This window comes from Camponotus floridanus, unplaced genomic scaffold (assembly GCF_003227725.1).
Source record: "Camponotus floridanus strain SB8 unplaced genomic scaffold, Cflo_v7.5 scaffold24, whole genome shotgun sequence".
NCBI classification, from domain to species: Eukaryota; Metazoa; Arthropoda; class Insecta; order Hymenoptera; family Formicidae; genus Camponotus; species Camponotus floridanus.
Genome location: NW_020229370.1, coordinates 2515873 through 2537843, shown reverse-complemented (window position 1 = coordinate 2537843; position 21971 = coordinate 2515873). Strand labels below are relative to the sequence as shown.

Below are 21971 nucleotides of genomic sequence, written 5' to 3'. Positions count from 1 at the left end.
CCTCTCGGCTCCGTTTCCACGTCTCTGAATCTCGTGCATGAACACGGTAACGTCGTTTCGTAACGCATCGCTACGCACAAAGTGCGCAACGCACTAGTGTACGTTATAAGTGTTGCAAAAGGGCTCATTATATATTTAGATATTCATAAAAATTGTTAGAAGAATTCGTGAAAATATTGGAAACTGTAAACCATCATTCGAAATGAAGTAGATAGGTGACAAATATGTCGTTCCCTTCCTTTTTAGCGAAGAAGTTGAATGATCTTTCAATGATCTTTCCCTGGTCATTCCCCTATACACATCTAGCTTAATCAACATAATATCGGAAATCGCGTTGCGAGTGAAAAGGACAGCAACCTGTTTGCTTGGTGCTAAAAATATCGTGAATACCGTCGCCATTACGAGATTCGACACCGTCATTTGCGTTTCGAATGAGCCGGAACGGCTCATTCGGAGGCACGCAAAGTATCTAGTCGAGTTGTGCTCTGGGTGCGCGAGCATGATGCACCCGGGGTGCAATCGTGGCTGCTGCGCCGATGGGAGGAAACGAATGACGTTCCCTCGCCACGGCCGTTGTAGCGACTAACTGCACATTAGAATATTCGTGACCGGTCTCGATTTGCATTCCTCCTTCGACCCAAGGTCTCCGAGCCGACCCTTTTTCCATGGACGGCAAAGGGCGAGCAAATCCATTCGCTTCTTCTATGCCTCTCTCTTCCTCCCTCTCTCTTTCTCTCTCGCTCTCGGGAGATCGTTTCTTCGAAGACGCTCGTCTCCGGTTAAAACGCGATTTCCTCTCGCGGGAACAAAACGCGGCTTTCTTGCGAGTTTTTGCTCGTAGCGTCGAGGATGTCCTCCGAGGTTTAACGCCGATAAGAAAAGACGTATTATGAATATACGAGATGTGCGTCTGACGCGAATGAGACTGTGAGATTTTTCCATAGGCGGAGAGAGCCCCGGATAAATTATTCCAGAAGCGGATCGGCCGGATAGCATCATATTAATGAAGATTTATGGATCAAATGATTCGACGATATCGACCAGCCACTTTTATTCTCCCCTTATCCTCTAGTCTTTTTAGCTCGAGGGACGCAAGCGACTGTAACTTGTTCGTCATAACACAGAATGTCTTTTCGACGATCTTCTATGTATACCTCTTTGCTCGATTAATTTTTTTTTAGATCGATCAAGTATTATGACGGTGCAATTTCCGGTCGCGCTATCTAAACGATTGTTGATAAAATAGCTATTAAATATCACTATTAGAAAATTGCCGGGTGTAAATTTACATACTATTATCGATTTCTCTTATACAATCTACTCATCATCCGAACAATATAATCCTAATGAATTCCAAGGATATATTAGAAGCATGAAATGAAATTTTTCTACATCTTGTTTTAATATGAGACATATTGAAAATAAGATAAAAAATTTAAAAAAAATTTAAAAAAAATTAAAATTTAAAATTTAACTTTATAATACATTTATCCTTTACTCTTAGGAATACATATATATAAATCTAATATTAAACTCACACACATTATGTATCACAATATAATATATAAGACATATTGAAAATAAGATAAAAAATTAAAAAGAAAATTAAATTTAAAATTTAATTTTATAATACATACTTTATCCTTTACTCTTAGGAATACATATATATATATAAATCTAATATTAAACTCACTCAAACTTGTGATACATAATGTATCACAAGATGCACTTTGTCGCGCATGTGGCGCGTCTGATCTGCTTATATAAATATAATAAAGCGAACACCTCGTACAAAGAAACGTTTTTTCTTGAAAATGCGCCTTCGTATCATGTAACGAACCGATTATGTTAAGATCTCTTCACCTCGACCTCGTAATCGGGCGGACGAGAGTTCACGGTTTCAGGTTCTAGGTCGTCCTCTTAGACTCTTCCCCGAGGCACGTAACCGCAACAAGGGCGTGAGTAAAACCGGCCGTGGCAATGCTGGGATGACATCCTTAACGACCCGCAATCATCGCGCTCGTTATTACGCGGCGGTCATTCGGATCATTTCGTCATTAATTGCCCACAAGGTATATGTTGAAAGTAAAAAGAGAATCACGCAGTTCTCGATGTAACGCTCGAGGATATCGCGCCCAGGATATTACGTATTTCGCGCGTTTCACCGCGCCACATTCCGCGAGCGGCTGCTATAATTTCATTATATATTGCCCTCCCCCTTCCCGCGTGAAACTGTCTAAATATATATTCAGGACCTCAGCGGGGCTACATAATAAGCCGCGTACGTAATCGATGAACCACGCTCCAGAGAAACGATCGGTAGTCGGCGATCGGTTCTCAACTTTGAGTCTTCACATGCCACTGCATCGTAATATGTAATTAATTATGCGAAGAATGTAATTCATATGCGGTAAAAGGAGACATAAAATGCTATTTTACGATATAATTACGCTGAAAGTTCTTACGTTTCGAAACCAACGATTTATAATTATGTTTGCTTAAAATTCTGCGTGGTAAAAAATTAAAAGCTCTCAGATGCATTTGACAAATCGATAATGATCTATATCGATCTTATATTGATCTTCATCCAACAGTTTTGTTCGCTGAAGGGGTCATGTCATAACGTAAATTTATTGGTGAGAGACACTGTTTTAAGACTTTCCAAAAGAAAGAGCAAGTCCATAAGCTGCTCTGGTACTAACTGAATTATGGCTCCAAAAGAGTGAACCATAAAAAAGTGTGCAAGGTCGCACGGCCCTTTCGTACTACGAAGTCGCTCGACCACTCCTGCGCACTTATAATTGGATTCTTTCGGGATAGAACTGAATTCTATAAATAGTTACGCGTCGGCACCCTATCCGATCGTGTCGGGGCGATCTCTTTTTCTCGTATTTTTCGACGTTGCTTCTTGAGAATCGAATATAAAATTAAGATATACCTCGCTATTTGTAAAGGATGAAATGTAGAATTTTTACGTGAGCTTAAATATCTTTACAAATTAATAAATAACGTGAAATATGAAACGTCAAATTGTCCAGATTTATGTGAAATCTCGTCATTTCGAAGATTCTTGCGTCGGAATTTATCGCCTGGAATTTATTTCGGATGCACCTTTATCGTGTGGATAAATTTTGAAATATATTCGAGACACAATCGTCCGATTAATCGCGAAGCGATCGTATGAGGATCACTGTCCTAGAGGTATCAAAATGGAGGAACGCCGTCGAAGCCTCCGGGGCAGTACGGCTCCTCGGATCGTCTCGGTCCGAGACGTTGTTCGCGAGCTAAAACCGAGAGTTCCGTACACACAGAAAAAGGAGAAGAAGAGAGAGCCGGACGGTGGAGACGAAGGGGCACCGGAGCAAGAATGAGGAGGGTCGGAGGAGGGGAAGGGGGGGAAAGGCAGAATGGAAAAAAGGATGAGAGGAGAAGTAAGCGAGGGAAGGAAAGAAGAGAGCCTTACATAGCGCGATTTGCTGGCGGAGCCTGAAATAGACCTCGGCAAGAATCCCCCTGTGGCATCCTCCCTCTCGCATCTCCTGCCCCATCACTTTCCACGCTTCCTCCTCCTCGTCGCGCGGCCGACGATGGTCGCTGCTGGCCGTTGCTGGCCACCGCGGCGAACCCCCGTCTTTGCTTTTGTTTTAGGAAAAAAGGACCAAGTCCCTCGGCGCGGCTGTGAGAAGTTGTTCCTAGCGTCTCCCTCGCATGGAACAGATCGAGTAAAAGAAGGTAGGAAGAAGAAGAAGAAGAAGACGAAGACGAAGAAGAAGAAGAAAACGAGATGAAGGAGAAAGAAAAGTGCTGGTAAGAGAGAACGGAAGGACGAAGAGACAACGACGATGGCTATGATGATGATGCTGCTGGAAGATCGCTTGTTTATCCAGCGCACCGAAGCTCCTGCTTTCGTCTCTTATCTACCAGCACATAGAGAGATTCACGAGGAGAACTCCGTAAGTGTCGTCGGACCTGAGTGTACTCGAACGGACGCGTTGCATTCCCACGGGAATACCGCGATGGGAATCCAACCTGTTAAACTGACCTATACCAAAGTAACCGGCGAAACGTGACTTGTGCCGCGAGGTACAAGCTCAGGCATTCACGGCGCATTTCGATATATGCAGAAATTTCAAGATGTTTCCTCATTAATTCGAGCGTCATATTTAAAGTGAATTTTTTCTTAAGAGAATTTGCAATTTGAAATGCAACTATTATCGATTAATTTCTCATAGAATTCTCCGTTTAACAAATAATAAAAAATAAATCTTGATAGACTAATTAAAAATATATTATAATAAAATAAAATACAATTTACCATGATACAAAATAAAAATAAGGAATCTCATTACGACCGAATAATGGGTGATTATTTATATTAGACTATTCTAATTAATAACATGTTAGGCTCTAGCGTAGACCTAGTTTTAATACGAATAGCAAATCTTCGGATTTATATATAGGAATTGTTGAATTTTACATCGAGATGCATTTAATTTAAAAGAAACCGCAATACACGGCAACCGCAAAACGCCTCTTCATCTGCATTCTCGAATCGTGCCCGCGAAGGGAACCGGCATGGTTTACGCTACCCTGTCATTAAGCTCGCGGCGCGGCAAAGGATACAACAGACGGATGCTGCGCGGTAAGACCGGAGAAGAGGATAGTTTCCGTAGTGCGGTAGGTCTTGGATGTCACGCGAGGTGCTTTTTGCTCACGGCGGACAGTGTATGCCAGAAATAACACATCGCGTATCCGATCATTGATCCAGGCGATTCTGCCACCGGGCATATCACGCGAGAAAGAGACAAAACGAGAAAGATAATACCGTACACGGACGATAACGAGGGGGAAGAGAACGCGCCGTATTTTCTGGGGTACATATGTAGCCTTTCGTACCGGTTCCCCGTATCGTAATCAACGATCGGAGGCAAACGAGAGAAGAATCGATCGTCCGGTATTTCGAGAACAGGATCGATCATTCGAATAGAGGGAACACACAAAGGTAAAAAAAAAAAATGAAGTCTACCTTGAATAACGTAGGCATTTTCGCGGCCCAGGTTATCGATATACAGAACCGCATTCGATACCAGCGATGCAATATCATTGATCCAGCATTAAAATATCTGCGAATTAATAACATAAACTTTGAAACGCGAAAAATATTATAATGAAATATTTGAATGGTTCAGTAGAATATTTAGAAATTTCACTGAAAATCGTGAAAAAAATGCCTTAATGCCTAGGCATGAGAAGGAAGAAATTTAAAACGGTGTATATTGGTTCCACTTAATTACGGAATACCACGGATAGTTCCTCGCAAAATCATCGACGAGACATCGTATGCGAATGGATGCCAGTGAAATGCTCGATAACTCGTAATATCCCGTTCGCGAACGGTGGCCATCCCGACGATGCGATCTCGCGTCATTAATCACGAGCATAAGCTTAATTGAGACGCGCCCAGTAGTCCTCGCACGCGCCTCGCAGCCTATATTTTGCGATATTGTGCATTCGATTGAGAATTCCATCGGATCTCGTGGGAAGATGCGTTCGTAAGATGACGATGCGTTCTCGCGAGAGAAATCGAGCGTGAGAAGAAGCGCCGTAAGAATAGACGGCGCCAAAGGCCTCGAAGAAGCGAACCGGTTGAAGTCTCGACTCTCAGAAAATTTATAGTCGCCTCTTCTACGACAGTGAATGCATGTCGAACGGTATACCTCTCCGAAATGCTTCGCGATTCTACAGCAAAATCTATAAATCGTTAGACGAATCGATATTCCGATGGATGAGATTTAATCGAGCAGAACAATCGATTTTTTAACAATCGATATCTCTCTGAGCCTCCTCCATCGGTCGGTCCGTTTATTCGTTTAAAACTCGAGGTAGACATGTATAACGTATACGAGCCAAGTACTTGTATACGTACCGTATGGTACGTATACAAGGTATGGTCGAGAGGGTATAATTTACAAATTTTCTTTTCAAAGGTATACGATTTGTCGCAATTAGCGTTGAATTTAAGCGGCACGATCGTGCGTGTCGTTTCGCTGACGAATGATGCGAGGCGATTTTTAGGGGTGGATGATATCGGGGCTCTTTCGCGAAGATGCCTCCGAGAGAAAAGATGTTCAGAAATGAAGTCTGCCTTGAAACCGGCGTCTTTTTGCTGCTCATCGTCGATACAAATCCACGGAGAACCGTGAAGACGCGGCAAAGTAAAATTCCGCACCGCGAGCGAAAAAAGAGAGGAAGGGAGAGAAAGAGAAAGAGAGAGAAAGAGTATTCATGGTGTCGGCAACAAAGTGAGAACCGGGTTCGCGCGCGCGTATATTATTAATGGGATCAACATAAACGCTACATTGATCGATACGCGGATAACGACGTTTTTGCTATTACTCGTCCTTCCACTATTTCATATCCATGCCACTTGCCAACGGATTATAACTGAACAAACATTATTCACATTCGACGACTCCACTAGTTAATATAATTAACCCGATGTAATCATACGTTATCCGTTAATTTACAATCGTACCAACGCGAGATATATGTACGTATGGAATGACGCTAACAGGCTTCAAGACAAGTGGAGCAAACCATTCTTGTTGTAAAAATAATTATTTAATAATAGATGATCACGCGGTATTAATTTATTCGAGAATGAAAATGTACGATATATATATATATTTTTTTTTTCATTTACTGTAAAAATAAAATTATTTATACGAATTACGATTGCGAAAGTACATCTAAATATTTGAGCGTTAAAAACGTCGTGTCGAGTGTCTAAAAATACGTCTTTTCATCTGTTGACAAAGGCCTTTAAACACACAATTATCTCTTCAAACACTTTGCAACCGCGAGAAGAGGTATCTCTCTCTTCGGGCTCTAATATACATCCTCGATTTTGCACATCATCTTCGCAGAGAGGGAAGAAGGAGGAAGAGAGAGGACCCATGTCAAATCAAGCGTGGCGTCATCGATCACGAGATATATACCTCCAGATTGTTCGATATATAGATTGTTCATCGCGCATCTCCCCTTCCTTCGACCTTGTGATCCGCGATTTTTTTTTCGCGCCGCGATTCGATCGCTTTTCGATTCGTTTCCATGTCATCATCGTCGTTGTCATCCGCCGCTATTGCCGCCTTGTCCCCTTCGCGCGTTGGTGCTCTCCTGCTCTAGGTTAGCCAGTGAATCATCTTCAACGACCCCCTCCTCCGGGATCCGGGCAGAAGACTCTTAAGGGGGCTCACGGCGCGGCGCGAGGCCAGTCCGAGAACGCGACCCTAACACTAACATCCGGTGTATTCCGAGAAAGAGAGAACGAGAGAGCGGGAGAGGGAGACGAGAATCGGAAACGGAAACGATTGACTGCTTGATCGCCGCATCGCCAGTACAATCGGCCAACATGAAGATCATCCTGTTGCTCTTCGTCGTCGTGGTCTTCGCCTCAGGTTAGTAACCCTTTGCAACGCGACACAATGCCACGGTTCGGTTGTGCTCACATCAACACTCGCCGGTGACGTCTTCATTATTATGAAATGATTGTTCTCTTGATCTCATCACGGGCACGTTTATGCACTCTTCCGTTCGATCAGTGTATCTCCTACGCAGCTTTCTGACCGTCCATCTAAATGTTGCGCGTAACAATGTTCGTCACGACGGCATAATTTATATTCTAGTACTAAAGAAAAGTACTCTCAAGCTTGCGGAAAAGAGATAAAATTGTAAAATCGATAAAATTTCGGACTTTGAAATATTTCTGTTTAATGTTTTTTTTATTTGGATTAAATATTTTATAAAAGAGATATACATATTTAAAATATTAGAGAGAGAATTAAGAATATGTTGTAGTATTTTATATTGTATAATTTTTAAATTAAAAACAATAATGTGGTTGGAATGATAAACAATCGATGAAATTATATAAAAAAGTTAAAAACCACAGGCGCTGAAGAAGGTCATAAAATCTGTTACATATTATATGTTTGATAGAGTGGAAAATATAAAGTATGTATTGATTAGAAACCCATTTTCTTATAATTGTAGACAGATAAGCAACAAACGTTTCGATCCGCTTTGGATTCTTTTCAATGTCACGGATTAAGTAACGATTCAAAAGCGATATCAAGACAATATCAAAAATATAAAATTCAAAATTATTTAACGGAAGCATACAGCGAAAATTAACGCAGCGCAAATTATAATTTAAACAATCGATATACATATTGATAATTATTCGTAAAAAGAAAATAAAGGAAGTGCTCACAGAATTGCGAGTCGCTCACCTGTAAACGCCGGTGTAAATCGGAGTTAGGCAAAAAACGCATGGCAAAAACATGTAGTGTTAAGCTAAATTTCACAGTAAATGAATGTATTAAATGCAATGACGGGATGAAAGAAGGCCACTAATTTTTCTTAGTTGTATAATAGGCTCATAATGCAAAAATTATAATAATAATCTAAAGATCTGTAAAGGAACAAGAAAAGGACAAAGCAACACACATTCTACATGACAAAACCATACAATAATCGAAAAAAAAAAAGATTAATGTGCGTTGCTCTGTCCTTTTCTTTTTACAGATTTTTGGATTATTATCATTCTTGCATTATGAGCTTATTATAATTATCAATTATGTATATCAATTTTTTAAGTTATAATTTGCGTAACTGTTTCCGTTAATTTTGAATTTTATATTTTTGACACGTTTTGATATCTTTTAAACCGTTACTTAATCCGTGGCATTGAAAAGGAGCGGATCGAATCGAAACATTTGTTGTATATCTATCTCTCTACAATTGTAATATATTTCTGATCAATACATACTTAATATTTTTTACTCCATCAAACGTATAATATATAACAGATTTCGCAACCTCCTTCAGCGTCTGTGATTTTTAGCTTTTTTATATAATTTTATTAATTGTATAATTTTTAATTTTCTCAAACTTTTTATTTAATTCGATATTTATATTTTCTTCATTCAATATATACTTTAAAATCTTTTTACATTATTCGATAGTTTTGCAGCCTTTTGCTTTTCTGTCATTAAAGAAAGTTATGCACCAACTGTTGATTCATTCAAAGTGTGAACCGGAAATAACCGATGGTTCAAACAAATAGCACGTATTATGTTTTTTCTTTTCTATCTCTTTTAAAATTCTATCTTGTATAATAAAATATTTACAGCCTGAAAATATCTTAAAAAAATGAAAAATGTTATCATCTTTACAAAAATAAAACGATAATTTCTTAAGCAAGATATTGAAGAAGATAAATTTTATTACATTTATATACGACCTTTATGTGCGTGTATATATCGGAATCTTCATAAGCAAAAAAAGTCTCTCGTCCTGAACGATGACGATAGTCATCCATAGTTATTAAAAATGAAAAGAAAAAGATTATACGCGAGTTTATACGTTTATCGAGACCGTTTACAGAGGCTCGAGCTCCCGTTTATGTACGCATTCCTTGCGCGAGTCGGATCTCATCGAAAATCATTAGTCGGCAGTCGGGAACGCATTACGTGAACGAAGCTGTAGTTAAAGCGACTAGTCGCCTTTTCTTTCGCGCGCGCACCGGCGGCAGACGTCTCAAGGCCTTCGGGTCATTTACCACCACCTGCACGTCCAACTTCACGATCCGGAACGTTTTTGCTCCGGATGCGCTCTGCGAAGTATCCACAGCCGTGACTAGACTCTTGCCGACCGGCCATCTCTCCGTTCCGGTCTTGCCTTCACCGTACAACGATGCAATTTGCCTGCACTAAACTACCTGTCTTGGTATCGAGAGATTTAAATCGATTCGTACACTTTGATTCCGCCGAGATCTTCGAGATATAAATGACGATATCGCGAGCTTACTTTGTCTCTCTGAAAATTTAAACGGATAATAATATGGATCCTTTCCAGGTGTTTACTTTCATTCACATTGCACTTGTCCATTTGGTCCTTTTGATTTTATTTTGATTTTTCAATCATAGAGATTTCTTTGAATCTTTTCCGAACGACGAGATGGGATAAACTTGTTCTCTTTTTGCGCTGAAGTTTTCAATTTCGTTTCATAACTCTCTCGCATGTGGAATTAAAGAGATATCACTCTTGATTTCGAACGTAATATTACGCACGTAATCATTACGCGTTTGTATCGGTATTTCTTTTTTTAAAAATTATATATTCGATTTTTTGAATGTAAAAAATTAATTTCTCTTACGAGCGACAGTCTTCGGAGTCGTAAAAGTGTGATGCAGAACGGAGAACAATCGCGTCTAGAAACAATGAGGGGGACTCGGTTGCGACACTCGTTCACCTAGGGGCTATTCGGGGATCTCGGGACGCACTTTGTAATTCATAAATACAGTTAACCAAATAACCGTGGGGGTTCAATGAACTCGATATATCACGTGAACACTGTCCTTCTCATAAAAACTTGGAGTCATTGTGAGGCCGATTAAAAAACGCGCCGCGTCAGGGTACGCATTTAGAGTGAAATTAAAATCGTGTTATGAGACGGGCATGAACGACGCTGAAATAATCGTTTTAATTTCGTGCCACTTGCTGCGTCTTACATCGCTATTGTATAGCATAAAAGCACGATGTGAATGATACGCTCTTCTTAGCATATAAATCTAAATGACTCTTGCGCGTTATATAATTGGAATTTATCATCGATAGAGAAAGAGAAAAAGAGAGAGAGAGAGACAGAAAGAGAAATAGAGAGACAGAGAAAGATTACTACTGTATATAAATTATTTAAGAGATATTTGAATACAAATTATCTAAAAATCTCAAAGTTTGAATAATCTCGATGCCATTGTTTCTACATTAATGATCGAGTCTGGATATTGCATTGAAAGATGTGTGAAAGATGTGTGATGTTTTTATTAATCGTAACGGGATTCTTGATCGTTTCGCACTACGATACTAAAATAGGATACTAGCTACATTAGAATTCATATAACGCGTTTTCCCGTCATCCCTATTGCCATTTGCGGCTTTGTTCACGACAGACACGTGCTTCGATAAACTATAAGAAGTTCTACGAAAAGAAAATATATATATATATATATATATATCTCTTTTTTAAATAAAATATTAAATTATTTAAAAAATTGTAGAAAATATAAAAAATATTTGATCGAAACACGAACAAATGTAAAAATATAAAAATACAAAAAGTATTATATAATAAAAGTGTATATATTACGTATTTTATTTTTGAAATTAATATTTCTTTTTCATATAAATGTAATGTTACTCTGTTTCCATATTCTTTAATTTAATAATCTAGTAAATGCATTCTCCAGTCTAGTATATGCGGTAAAATTATCACGCGAATTAGCCTGAGAATTGTATCAATTAGTTTGTCCCAATTTCGCAGGCGCCACAATTGAATGTTTTGATGGAATACTACTTCAACGTGACTTAAAATAAAGCATGATGCAAATAGCTCTTAAGCATATTAAAGACATATAAATATAATTTGCAGCCCAGAGAATCACAACGATCCAGCTGGATGGCATACAGTATTTCGTCTCACGGATGAATCCCTACAGTCCAGAACTCAACTACTTCCTGGCGTATCAGTATTGCCGTTCCCTGGGTCTCCAATTGGCGTCCTTCGAAACGAAGGAGAAGGCCGACACGATGACGCAATATCTGAAAAACGCCGGTTACACGAAATATGATTTTTGGACCTCTGGCAACAAATTAGGCACCGACATGTTTTTGTGGATGAGCACGGGATTGCCGTTCAATGTCACCTTTGACTACATGCTGAAGCGACCTGGCAACAGATCTGTCGACGTGCCACCCGGCACCGAGCCTCAGAGAGTGGCACGTGAAAGGTAATATCTTTTGTATCCTTTTTTAATCTTTAATCAACTTTTATATCTTTTTTTATCTCAAAAAGGATTAATATCAAACGTAAGAAATTAACGAGGAACTTAAAAGTTTTAATTCTAGCAGATATTACAAATTATGTTAAACTTATGTTGGTACGACAAATTTATCGAGATATAAAATTAAGAAATTTACGTCATTTTTCAAATATATTGCTTTGTATTATTAATTATTAAGAGTCTAAAAGATTCTATGATATATCTGCTAGTAATCAATAAAATATAAATATCTATCAATTACATCATATATCTTCGAAAAAAACTAGTTTATTCAATAAAATGAGTTTTATCCGATTAATAAGAATCGTATGCTAACCCAACCGTATCATGAGTAACGACTATCCCAACCGTTTTTCCTCAATCTAGCACTTTAACACTCGTGCTTGGAATAACTAATGGCAATGTATTATTCTCGTTTAAATTCCAAAAGCTAGTTTCTCCGTTTCAGTGGCGACAGCGGCAGCGCGGACGGATGCGTCGCGATGGTTGCACCTACGTTAGCCTGGGAAGCGCAAGATTGCACCCTCGTGAAAGACTTTATCTGCGAGCAAACAAGATGCTACTACTACAACTACGGCAGCATTCCAGTCTCCGCGACTCAGGGGTAAGAGGTGAGATAATACTTGTCACAAAAATACACGAAAGGAAAAAGAGAAAAAGAGAAAGAGGGGAAAAAGAAGGTGGAGAAAGATGGAGAAAAGGGAATCTCGCGAATGCCTCTCGCTCTAGCACGGACAAGAAGCAAACGATTCTCCGACGATAAGATATGCAAATGTGTCGCGATAATCAAATGTGTTTATTGGTCGTGCTACTGAAGTATCCGGATTCTCTAGCGATACGAAGAAGTTTTTATTACATGCGAATATATATTTACCTGCCTGTATCGTCTCGATTAAATCGTTGTAATCCCGATCTAACTTTGATATCAAAACTTGGCGATTTCCTTTTTAGTAGAGAATTTACGAGGACGCGAAACAACGCGATACTTGATCGGCGGATTAAATTTTTTTCCCCCTGTGCAATGTCTAAAAATATAAAAGTAGCTTGAAACAGATGCTTTTTCTTTCGCAGTTTACGATAGAGTGGAAAACGATTATTACTGGCGATCGAAACACTAGTGAAATCTTTGGTATGAACCAGTCCTTTGAGATCTTCTACTCACAACTAATAGCTTTGGAGTAAAAGTATAACGATTGAGAATAGCTCAATCCTACAGATTCTATGCAGACGCCTTTAAAACTTGATTTCAATAATTATTTTCTCGCTTCTTGATGCACAGTAATCCTTCCAAATACTTTTTACACATACATACACTTGTATGCAAAATGTATGGCTTCACTCTCTCGATACAGATAACGTTATATAAAAAGATTCACATTGTAATCCATCGGCAACAGTGAAGCTACCCTTTCCTACGCTCTGTTAATATAACGCTTAAGTAAAGATAATAACACAACATGCAAATTGAATATTGTAAATATTGCCAGGAGATTCACACGAAAGATTTTCTCAATTCCTGTGAAAGCGAGATTACGACGATCGTTCTCTAAAGGAGTCCTTTGGCTTTCCAGAAATCACAGGCCCTACATTACGACCACCTCGGCGCCAGCCAGCGACGACCAAGCGAGCGATCGCGAAGACAATACCAACGTCGACTATAACTATTCGGACAACCAGGACGAGCAGGCGACATCACCAGAAGCGAACGAGAAATTATCAGAGGACCCGGTCGTCAGCAGGCTGATCACCACGGTCGCTCCCGCATCTGGCAATCAGCAGCACGCCATCGAAACAACATCGTCGACATCGCTGTTCGACGACGGTCACGAGCACGAACGCTCGGCCGTCAGCGACGTGGACGACACTCGACCGGTGCACATCCCGGATATCACGAGCTTGTTCACCGACAACCCCGTCGTGACGTCCCAAGCGCGCAAGGACAGCGTCTTCGACGGTTTTGAGACCCGCGAGATTCTACGGCCGTCGGCGTCCCGTCCTGTCATCCCCCCCTCCTCCTCGTCGTCAGATATAAGGATGGAGCATCGCGAATCTGCCGATTACGGCGACCTAACGGAGACCGAGCTGCCCAACAACGGTCTCGAGAACGCCCACACGATCGGTCCGTACGACAGCATGCCGGATTACGCGAACGACCAGCCGGCGGCGGACACGATGTTGAAGGACCAGGACGACGACAGCAGTACGATCCTGCCAGAAGCGGAACCGGCCTACAGGTACAACATCAAAGTGCGCACCAACGGCAAAGTATTAGACCCTCCGTCCAAGTAACGCTTCACTTCCTTCCTAGGCAACGTCGCGTTATCTAGCGTCGTATAAGTGACAAACACAGACACAAGCACACATTTACACGCACACATAGATTGATTCTTGAGGAACTAGGTATATATGTATATCGCGCGAGTTCGTTACGCGACACGGGCGGCCAGCTATCACCGCCTTCGTCGCCGCTCGCTTAGTTCTAACTTAAGGTGTACACTCCAGGTACAATGCTCGATAGTTTTGGATCAGAGAGAGAGGGACACGATTTTTGTCAGCTTTCTCGGTCGGCGGCAGGCAGAGATGAATGATTTCGGATCATCGTTAGAATTATTCGGCGCTTTGAAACGAACGCGGCACGAAAATGATAATATTGCGAAAGTTTGTCGAAAAGATAGAAGCCGCGGTATCAATCGAAAAGACGAATTATTCTCCTGCCGACGTTACTCGATAAACTGCTACATTTTCGCAAGGGCATTTACACGATTATTTAGCTCATCCTGAATCATCAATGACGCCGGCGAACGAATCGTAGAATGAATCTGTTTTTATCTTCATCTCATTTATTCTTTATTTCGACTTTGTCATCTTTAATTTATTGTCATATTGAATATGACAAATCATCTTTAATTCATTGTCATATTGAATATGACAAGTCAACGTTCCAAAAAATCGGAAAAAAAAAAACAAAATCTGACCCAGGATTTACTATCGACATTACTAGCGCGTCCGCCAGCGTCTTATATCTTCGTAAGGAAATAATCATCATCGTATTTAATGTATATCTATACGTCTGCAAGACGAAACGTTCGACAGTCCAATAGTTCTCGATATTTTCGATATGCAATATTAAAAAGATCGCGAATGTTAATCTCTCAACGTTTCGGTCATTCAGACGTATGATGATTGGCGTACGTAGTTTCGTTAATGTAAAATGTTGTTCTCTAACTGTTAAGTCACTTCCACATTAATTAAGCGTACAACGGCGCGAATGTGCGATTTGTATAACTAAACTTTAATAAAGGTACAATTACAATCTTATAACGTGGCGCGCGGCCACGTGTTCCCTTGCACCGTTCCATTCTCGAGTGTAAAGTTAAAAATTTCCATCGGCCTTAGGCAAGAGTTAGAAATAATCCCGCCATGATTTTCGTTTGATAAAGAAGCGGCGATATGTATAATCGTTAACTCACCAGCCATTCACGACTCCTTCTATATTTAGCATAGGAATTATTTTGAACACATAATCGTCACGTAGACTGCTGGCGTATTGGCTGTCGCTTAGCAGAGCCTCCATGGTCCCATGCATCACCCAGGACGCGTTGCTTTCGCCAGGATGCACCCTGGACGTTAAGAAGATCAGCTTTCGATTCTGGAAACGGGATGACACGCGCGACTTTAGATATCTACTGCGCGAATCGAGCGATAGACTTAGCAAAATTGACATTACTTGAGGGAGAACGGAATTCTCACTTGTATAGGATTGGTCTGGGAATCCGGTGATGTGATGGTGAGCACGGGATTCTCGTTGCCGTTTAAGGTTTCGCAGAGCGTCTCCGCATGAAAGTATACGTTTGCCGCGGAGACGCTCCTCGTCCACTTCCAGATGTTGGTTATTAGCCGACTGTACGTGTACGGGAAATGGTACGCCAAGTAACAGACGTCGTGCGTGTGCGGAAACGTAACCGTGAACGACGTTGTCAGGTACGTCTTCCCTCTGGCAGGTCGTTGATAACAGTTCCGATAATAGCAAATGTCGACGCCGGTCCTCACCCAACCTGGTCTACCGCATTGCGCCTCCATGACGCTGAACAGAATCGGTTTCATGCCGAAATTGAACTGCGAGTTGGCCTTCTCGCAGTTGATTATATTGAACGTGTACGGCACGTCTGCCTCCATGCCAGAGACCTCGAAGTAGAACCATTGGTGCCTGGAAGCGCTATTGACGTCCGGCGTCAGGATGAGGTCGTACTCTCGCGGGCCTATCTGCGTACAAGAGTAACAATTGGAGAAGAATAATGACAAAATTTTCAAGTAAAGACAGACGTTTTTCATCCTGAAATAATCCTGAGGGATGGCGAAGTTACGAGATCTTGCGTAAACTGCAAATCGGATTATACCTGAATAGCTTTCCTCAGATTTCCGCTTTCGAATCTGGATTCGAACTGCAACTGCCTGGCGTCCGTCGAGGTCTGTTTTCCGACGATCCTCTTCTCGTCCCAGTTGCCGAGAAGCCGGTCATCGCTCGGCGTTCGCCGGGAAGCGACGTTGGCGAGAGCATCGAGATCGTAAACAACCTCTTGGATGGTGGCGACAGCGTGGAGGCCGCGTTCCACGCAGGTCAGCAGTTTCGCCCGGCAAACTTTTCTATCCTTGGCGTTGAGCGGTTCGGCTTTCCCCAAACCGTCGCCGCCGATCAGGTCCGGATAGGCGACCTTGACGAAACCGATAATGCTTCTCACCTTGCTCGCCACGGCGCAATACGCTTGTCGATCCGTGACGTTTGTCGACACGTCTCGTAAGATTTTCAAATCGTGCGTGTTATTCGCCAATCGATCTTTCGTTGCGCCGTTAAATTTTGAGAAGTCCTTGATCGAAGCTTTTGCGTTCTTCGTGAATTGACAGCTCATCCAATCATCCTCCGCTAAGCAGAGATCGACTAGCTTGACATTCGACAATCCAGCGACGTGCAATTGTGATCGCAAGCTGCCCAGTTCCTTGAAGAATGTATGATATCTAATAGAAAATAGTGTTAATAGTAATTATAATTATATGAAAATCTGCACGTTTGGAAAGGCAATTTTTTACATACCCAACGAGATCCTCTTCGGATCTCTGCGAGGTAAAGACTCCAGCGAAGAATTTGCTCTCGTCCACTTCGTCCCCTAAGTGAATCGCATTATCCATCATATTCCTGGAGTCATGGCTCTCCTCGTCGTCACCAGAATCAAGATCGCTGTACAGTCTACCGGTGGAAGCTATGCTGTTCGCCTGTGCGAAAATCGAAATATTCGAGCCATAAATATTTAAAATTATCGTTTGGAAGAAACATGACATTTTATATATGAAGCAAAAAATTGTTAAGCGTAATGCAGTACTTTATGCGGTATTTTAGTTCAGTCTCGTAACGTTTTGGAGAAGCATACACACCTGGCTGTCGATGTCGCTACCGCTTTCAGCGCTATTCGCCCTGACATTCGCTTCGGGCAAAACGAATCTGCATGCAAAAAGAACCGATCGAAAATTTAATCCGCTAATGATCGTCAGATCATAAACGAGACATCGTCAAGCTATTTACGCATTAGTTCTTAACTAAATCCATTAATATTGCGTAACGAGATTACCGATTATATCTTACATAATACGTGATTTCCATAATGATACTAAAAAAAACACGGAAGAACACAAGCAACCAAAATATAGTGTATTTGACATAGCATAACATACACGACTCTTTCATCAATTTCATCAATTTCAATCAATTAACATAATTTTGAGGGATAATAATATAATAAAATCTAAAATAATAATATAATAAAATCAAAGATAATAATATAATAAAATCTAAGATAATAATAAGTAATAAAATCAAGTTATGAAAATATTTATGAATATAAAAATAATTATGCTGCATATCTATATAGAAATCTTCAAACTTTATGTTCTAAAAGCGAAATTTTTTAAATATACAGATTTGCTTTGGCAACAAATAGCAATATAGTAATATTCATATTGGCAACAAATAGCAAATAGTAATATTCTAATATAATATACTTTTATGATGTAGAAAGGCGTCTTTCTCGAACGCATCGCAGAATGTATGTAAAATAATAACAAGCGTATTTGAATTATCATTCGATGTGCTGGTCAAAATGACCTCGAACGTTTCATTCACCTCGCGGGCGACATTTCGGGGACCGGCAGTTCCCTCTTCTCCAAACACTGATTGATTATCCCACAGATACGCGACAGCAGACAGTCATAAGCCTTGTCTTCTGGACAGTTCATACAAAACCGGTACAGTAGCTGTAAGCCATTGTTCGACTTAATAGCCTTCCTTCCAGCTCCTAGAAGATAATTGGACAAAAAAAAATACGCATAATACAACTTCCAAGAATACATTAGTAGAAGACGATAAATCTGAATATAATACGCAATTAATATATTTTTTTTTTCTTTAAGAGACGTCAGAATTTTTTACCAAGAAACCTACTTATAACGCAGAGATGCTGAAGCGTATTAAGAGCGTAATTACAAATCTTCAATCGTATCTGCCCGTCGAATCTCTCCCATCTTTCGAAGATTCGCATTAGTAGATATACCATCCCGATTTTAACGAATTTGTTGCAGCAAAGTTCTGCAAGTAAAATGTCAAATCTCGATGTTACAAAGAATGACACGACTTAATTAGTAAAGTAAAATAATATATATTATTATATGTAAACGTACGTACTATTAGTTGTTAAATGTTTGAAGCATTCTAACAATGTCTTCAACTTCAAGTGTGGCGTATAACCGACGCTGACGAATGTTTTTTCCAAGGTGCTAGTAATGCCGTCTTTCACTAGCGTTTGTAAGGAAAAAGCTATCGAAGAAATAACAGCTTATATTGTCCTCAAATGCATAAGCGAATTGTATATTAAAGAAACAGTTGCTTACAATTTTTAGCAAGAGTTTTGATGATCAACAGTAACGACAATAATGTCTTACTGTTATTGTAATGTTGTTTTAATAACGAGTGGAACACTTTTATGGAGTTGAGCAATTTCATTTTTGACACAAATTTCTGGTCTCTCTGAGCCACCTGAAAAAGATTATCAAAAATTTCAACAATATAATACTATTTGTTTTTTATTTTTTTGTTATTTTATCTTTTATGGATCTTTTTATAATTTCACACGGAATATAATAACATAACAAAATTAATTGAAACAAATAATTGAAATAAAATAATTGAAATTAATAGTTTTATATGAGAAAAATAGAAATTGAAAAAATATTTTTACAGTAATACGGCAGATATACGCAGTGTGATCGATAAAAGTTGTGTTCCGCAATTATGTAACATATCAGAATTGTTTCCTTTTGCAGAAACAAAATAATTGTTCCTGTGATAGAAATAAAATTAAAAAGAAACTATTTTAAAATACGTCAAAAACTCACCTGACTCAAAATCCAGAGAATGTCTTGAGTGAGTACTTCGCTCGTGATGGTGTCTGCATGTTGTAGGTTAATTAAAAGTTTAACTAGGACTTGCGTGATACCTAAGTTGATCAGTTGAATGACCGCCATGCGACTACTGATTTCTGTAAAAAAAAAAATAGGCGCGTTACTTCCGATCCCAAAAGAATAAATATCCCCCGAAGATTCTCGACAAAATAGAGAACAAATTTTGCCATAATAAACATTACTTGAGATGCTCTTGTTCTTGCTCGTCTTCTCCTTGGATTTGCCTTTGGACACTCGGGGTGATATGCATTCGTGAAGTATATTGATGATACTGCAATTGGCAACATAATCCTTACAGTTCTGAAACGCGAATTTTAAGATTATCTTACTTTTTTCTACAGAATATAGAAATATACATTAATTCTTTCTATTTTTGTTTACACTACTAGAAGAACTCTGTTGCAATAATATGACAAGTAAATTACAAATACGTCATAAATAATATACGTGAGCAATTATTTTCTAATCTACATGCACGCTGACATTCGTCAGGAACTGGAACAAACGGATACCTAATTATTAGGCTCGCTTTGCACCTTTCTCGAGCGTGTAGATACTGCAGCACGTGTGTCGCGTGACGCAATCATGCTATTTCGCAGATAGTGCTAATTGTCGCAGTTATATAAACTCTTAACTGGCACTATGTTAATGTGCCAAAGAATGACCATAATTAAACTCATAATTTTCTCCCTCAAACATATATATATATATATATATATATGCATACATACACACATATATGTATCGATCGACAGCTATTAACACGCGAGACATTCGTATTTCTTATTCATGGCGCCGATAAGATAAACGTTAAAATTAAGCGAGCACAATCAAAGATAATAAAGTCTGGTCAAAAAAGAATTATTTTAAAAATTATTTACCTCCAATGCCATAATAAATGATTCCATCGCACCGGAATTTTTGCGCCAGAGTTTCTCCAACGTGCGCTCGCGTATCCGCCGATCTGAAAAATACAGCGATAAATATATTTATATATAAATTTATATACATCTTTTTCTTTGTATCAAATTTATAAATCAAAATAAAATATATTCGTAATTTATATTCGTAGCGCCAGATGTGATAGATCCTTGCCAAGATCGGCCTTGACAAACATATGGAGAATATGTTCTTTGAGAAATCATGGAGCAGATACATTGGCACAATACTCGTGTATTCTTACACTAAACTTGACATGGTGCCAATTAAAATTAATGTCACGAATAATATTCATAAAATGTTCATAAAATTTACATGACGTCAAATCAATGCTCTTATGATAGCAAATATCGTTATATTTGCACTGTACAACTCATATTCAGAATAATACGAATTTTCGCTTTTGACGTCATAATCGAAATATACATAATTATCAAAACCTACAGCGGAAATTTAATTAGAACGCCTAAAGATATCTAAAACTATGTTGCAAAATTTCAACTGCAATAACGTACAATGTGCAAACTAAAATTGCTGCAGTAAATTTCGCGACTCGCGGAAATATCAGCCAGAAAGATTTGCCAGCCCTTATCAAATTGGCACGTTTTCAATGTGCGCGATTCCTAGAGTATCATTCGAAGTCATAGATTCTCTGGACAACAGCCAACTGTCATCAGCGTTACCGAAAGTCATTACGTAATCGGCTAACAGGCGGTTCTTCTACTCTAAATAACGGTAAACCAGTTGACTATTTTGTTTGTTTGCACACCTGTTCGTAGTTTGTCCAAAGAACCGAAACTGATTAGCGCGAATTAATATTTAATAATTAATAAATTATGTACAATAACATAACAACAATGATAATATATAGTGATATATATATAATAGAGTACAAATAATAAAATTAAATAAAGAATTAAAAGAAAATAATAATATTAAAGGAAATTGTGAAAAAAATTTTGTAGAATAATTTATATCGGAAATAAAAAAAATAACTATATGCAATAACATAACAACAATAATAATATATATATAAAATAGAGTACAAATAATAAAATTAAATAAATAATTAAAGGAAAATAATATTAAAGGAAATTGCAAAAAAAATTTTATAGAATAATTTATGTTGGAAATAAAAAAAAATAACTATATGCAATAACATAACAACAATAATAATACGTGTATATAAATATATATATAATGATAATAAATATAATAGTACAAATAATAAAATTAAATAAAGAATTAAAGGAAAATAATAATATTAAAAAAAATTGTGAAAAAAATTTTGTAGAATAATTTACATCGGAAATAAAGAAAAAAATATTCCCTTTCTAAAAAGTGCATGTAAAGTCGATTACTCGAATAAAGTCGATTATCGAAGTTTATTGTTGTCGCTTTTCCGCGATGCCGATTGGTTCTTTTATTGCACTCAATTCATGTGAGCAGCTGTCATTTGCGATTATTACAAATTTTGACAGCTTGTGTGACAGTGAGAAATGTATAATGAAAGGAAATAAGCGCGAAGCGCGCGCTTTGCGTTGTCTAGTATATAGAAAAATTGAATAAACGATCATGTAAAACAGTTGCTTTTCTGAAAGACTAAAACACGCATGCACA

The 21971-nt window shown here is 38.9% G+C and overlaps 2 protein-coding genes across 12 annotated transcripts in view; one reads left to right on the top strand and one right to left on the bottom strand.

Moving 5' to 3' along the window:
* LOC105257124 (cytosolic carboxypeptidase 1) overlaps positions 1-21971 on the bottom strand; it is a 31128-nt gene that overhangs the window by 4840 nt on the left and 4317 nt on the right. For all 10 annotated transcript variants that reach the window (XM_011267541.3, XM_025409062.1, XM_011267539.3 and 7 more), the window contains 12 exons: positions 20294-20376; positions 19595-19712; positions 19347-19489; positions 18843-18987; positions 18637-18768; positions 18397-18540; positions 18079-18250; positions 17334-17400; positions 16996-17174; positions 16304-16919; positions 15657-16169; positions 15377-15555 (listed from right to left, as the gene is read on the bottom strand). In XM_011267541.3, coding sequence (XP_011265843.1) covers positions 15377-15555; positions 15657-16169; positions 16304-16919; positions 16996-17174; positions 17334-17400; positions 18079-18250; positions 18397-18540; positions 18637-18768; positions 18843-18987; positions 19347-19489; positions 19595-19712; positions 20294-20376 — 2491 coding nt within the window. The remainder of the gene's footprint in view (positions 1-15376; positions 15556-15656; positions 16170-16303; positions 16920-16995; positions 17175-17333; positions 17401-18078; positions 18251-18396; positions 18541-18636; positions 18769-18842; positions 18988-19346; positions 19490-19594; positions 19713-20293; positions 20377-21971) is intronic.
* On the top strand, positions 7252-15224 carry LOC105257123. Of its 2 annotated transcripts, none has more exons than XM_011267538.3 (4): positions 7252-7457; positions 11495-11852; positions 12355-12510; positions 13478-15224. In XM_011267538.3, the coding sequence occupies exons 1-4, from the start codon at positions 7412-7414 to the stop codon at positions 14193-14195; spliced, it is 1278 nt and encodes a 425-aa protein (XP_011265840.1). In that variant the 5' UTR covers positions 7252-7411; the 3' UTR covers positions 14196-15224. The 2 variants fall into 2 exon arrangements, with proteins under 2 accessions (XP_011265840.1, XP_019884886.1); XM_020029327.2 differs by having other exon boundaries at positions 7253-7457; positions 12355-12517; positions 13478-13650.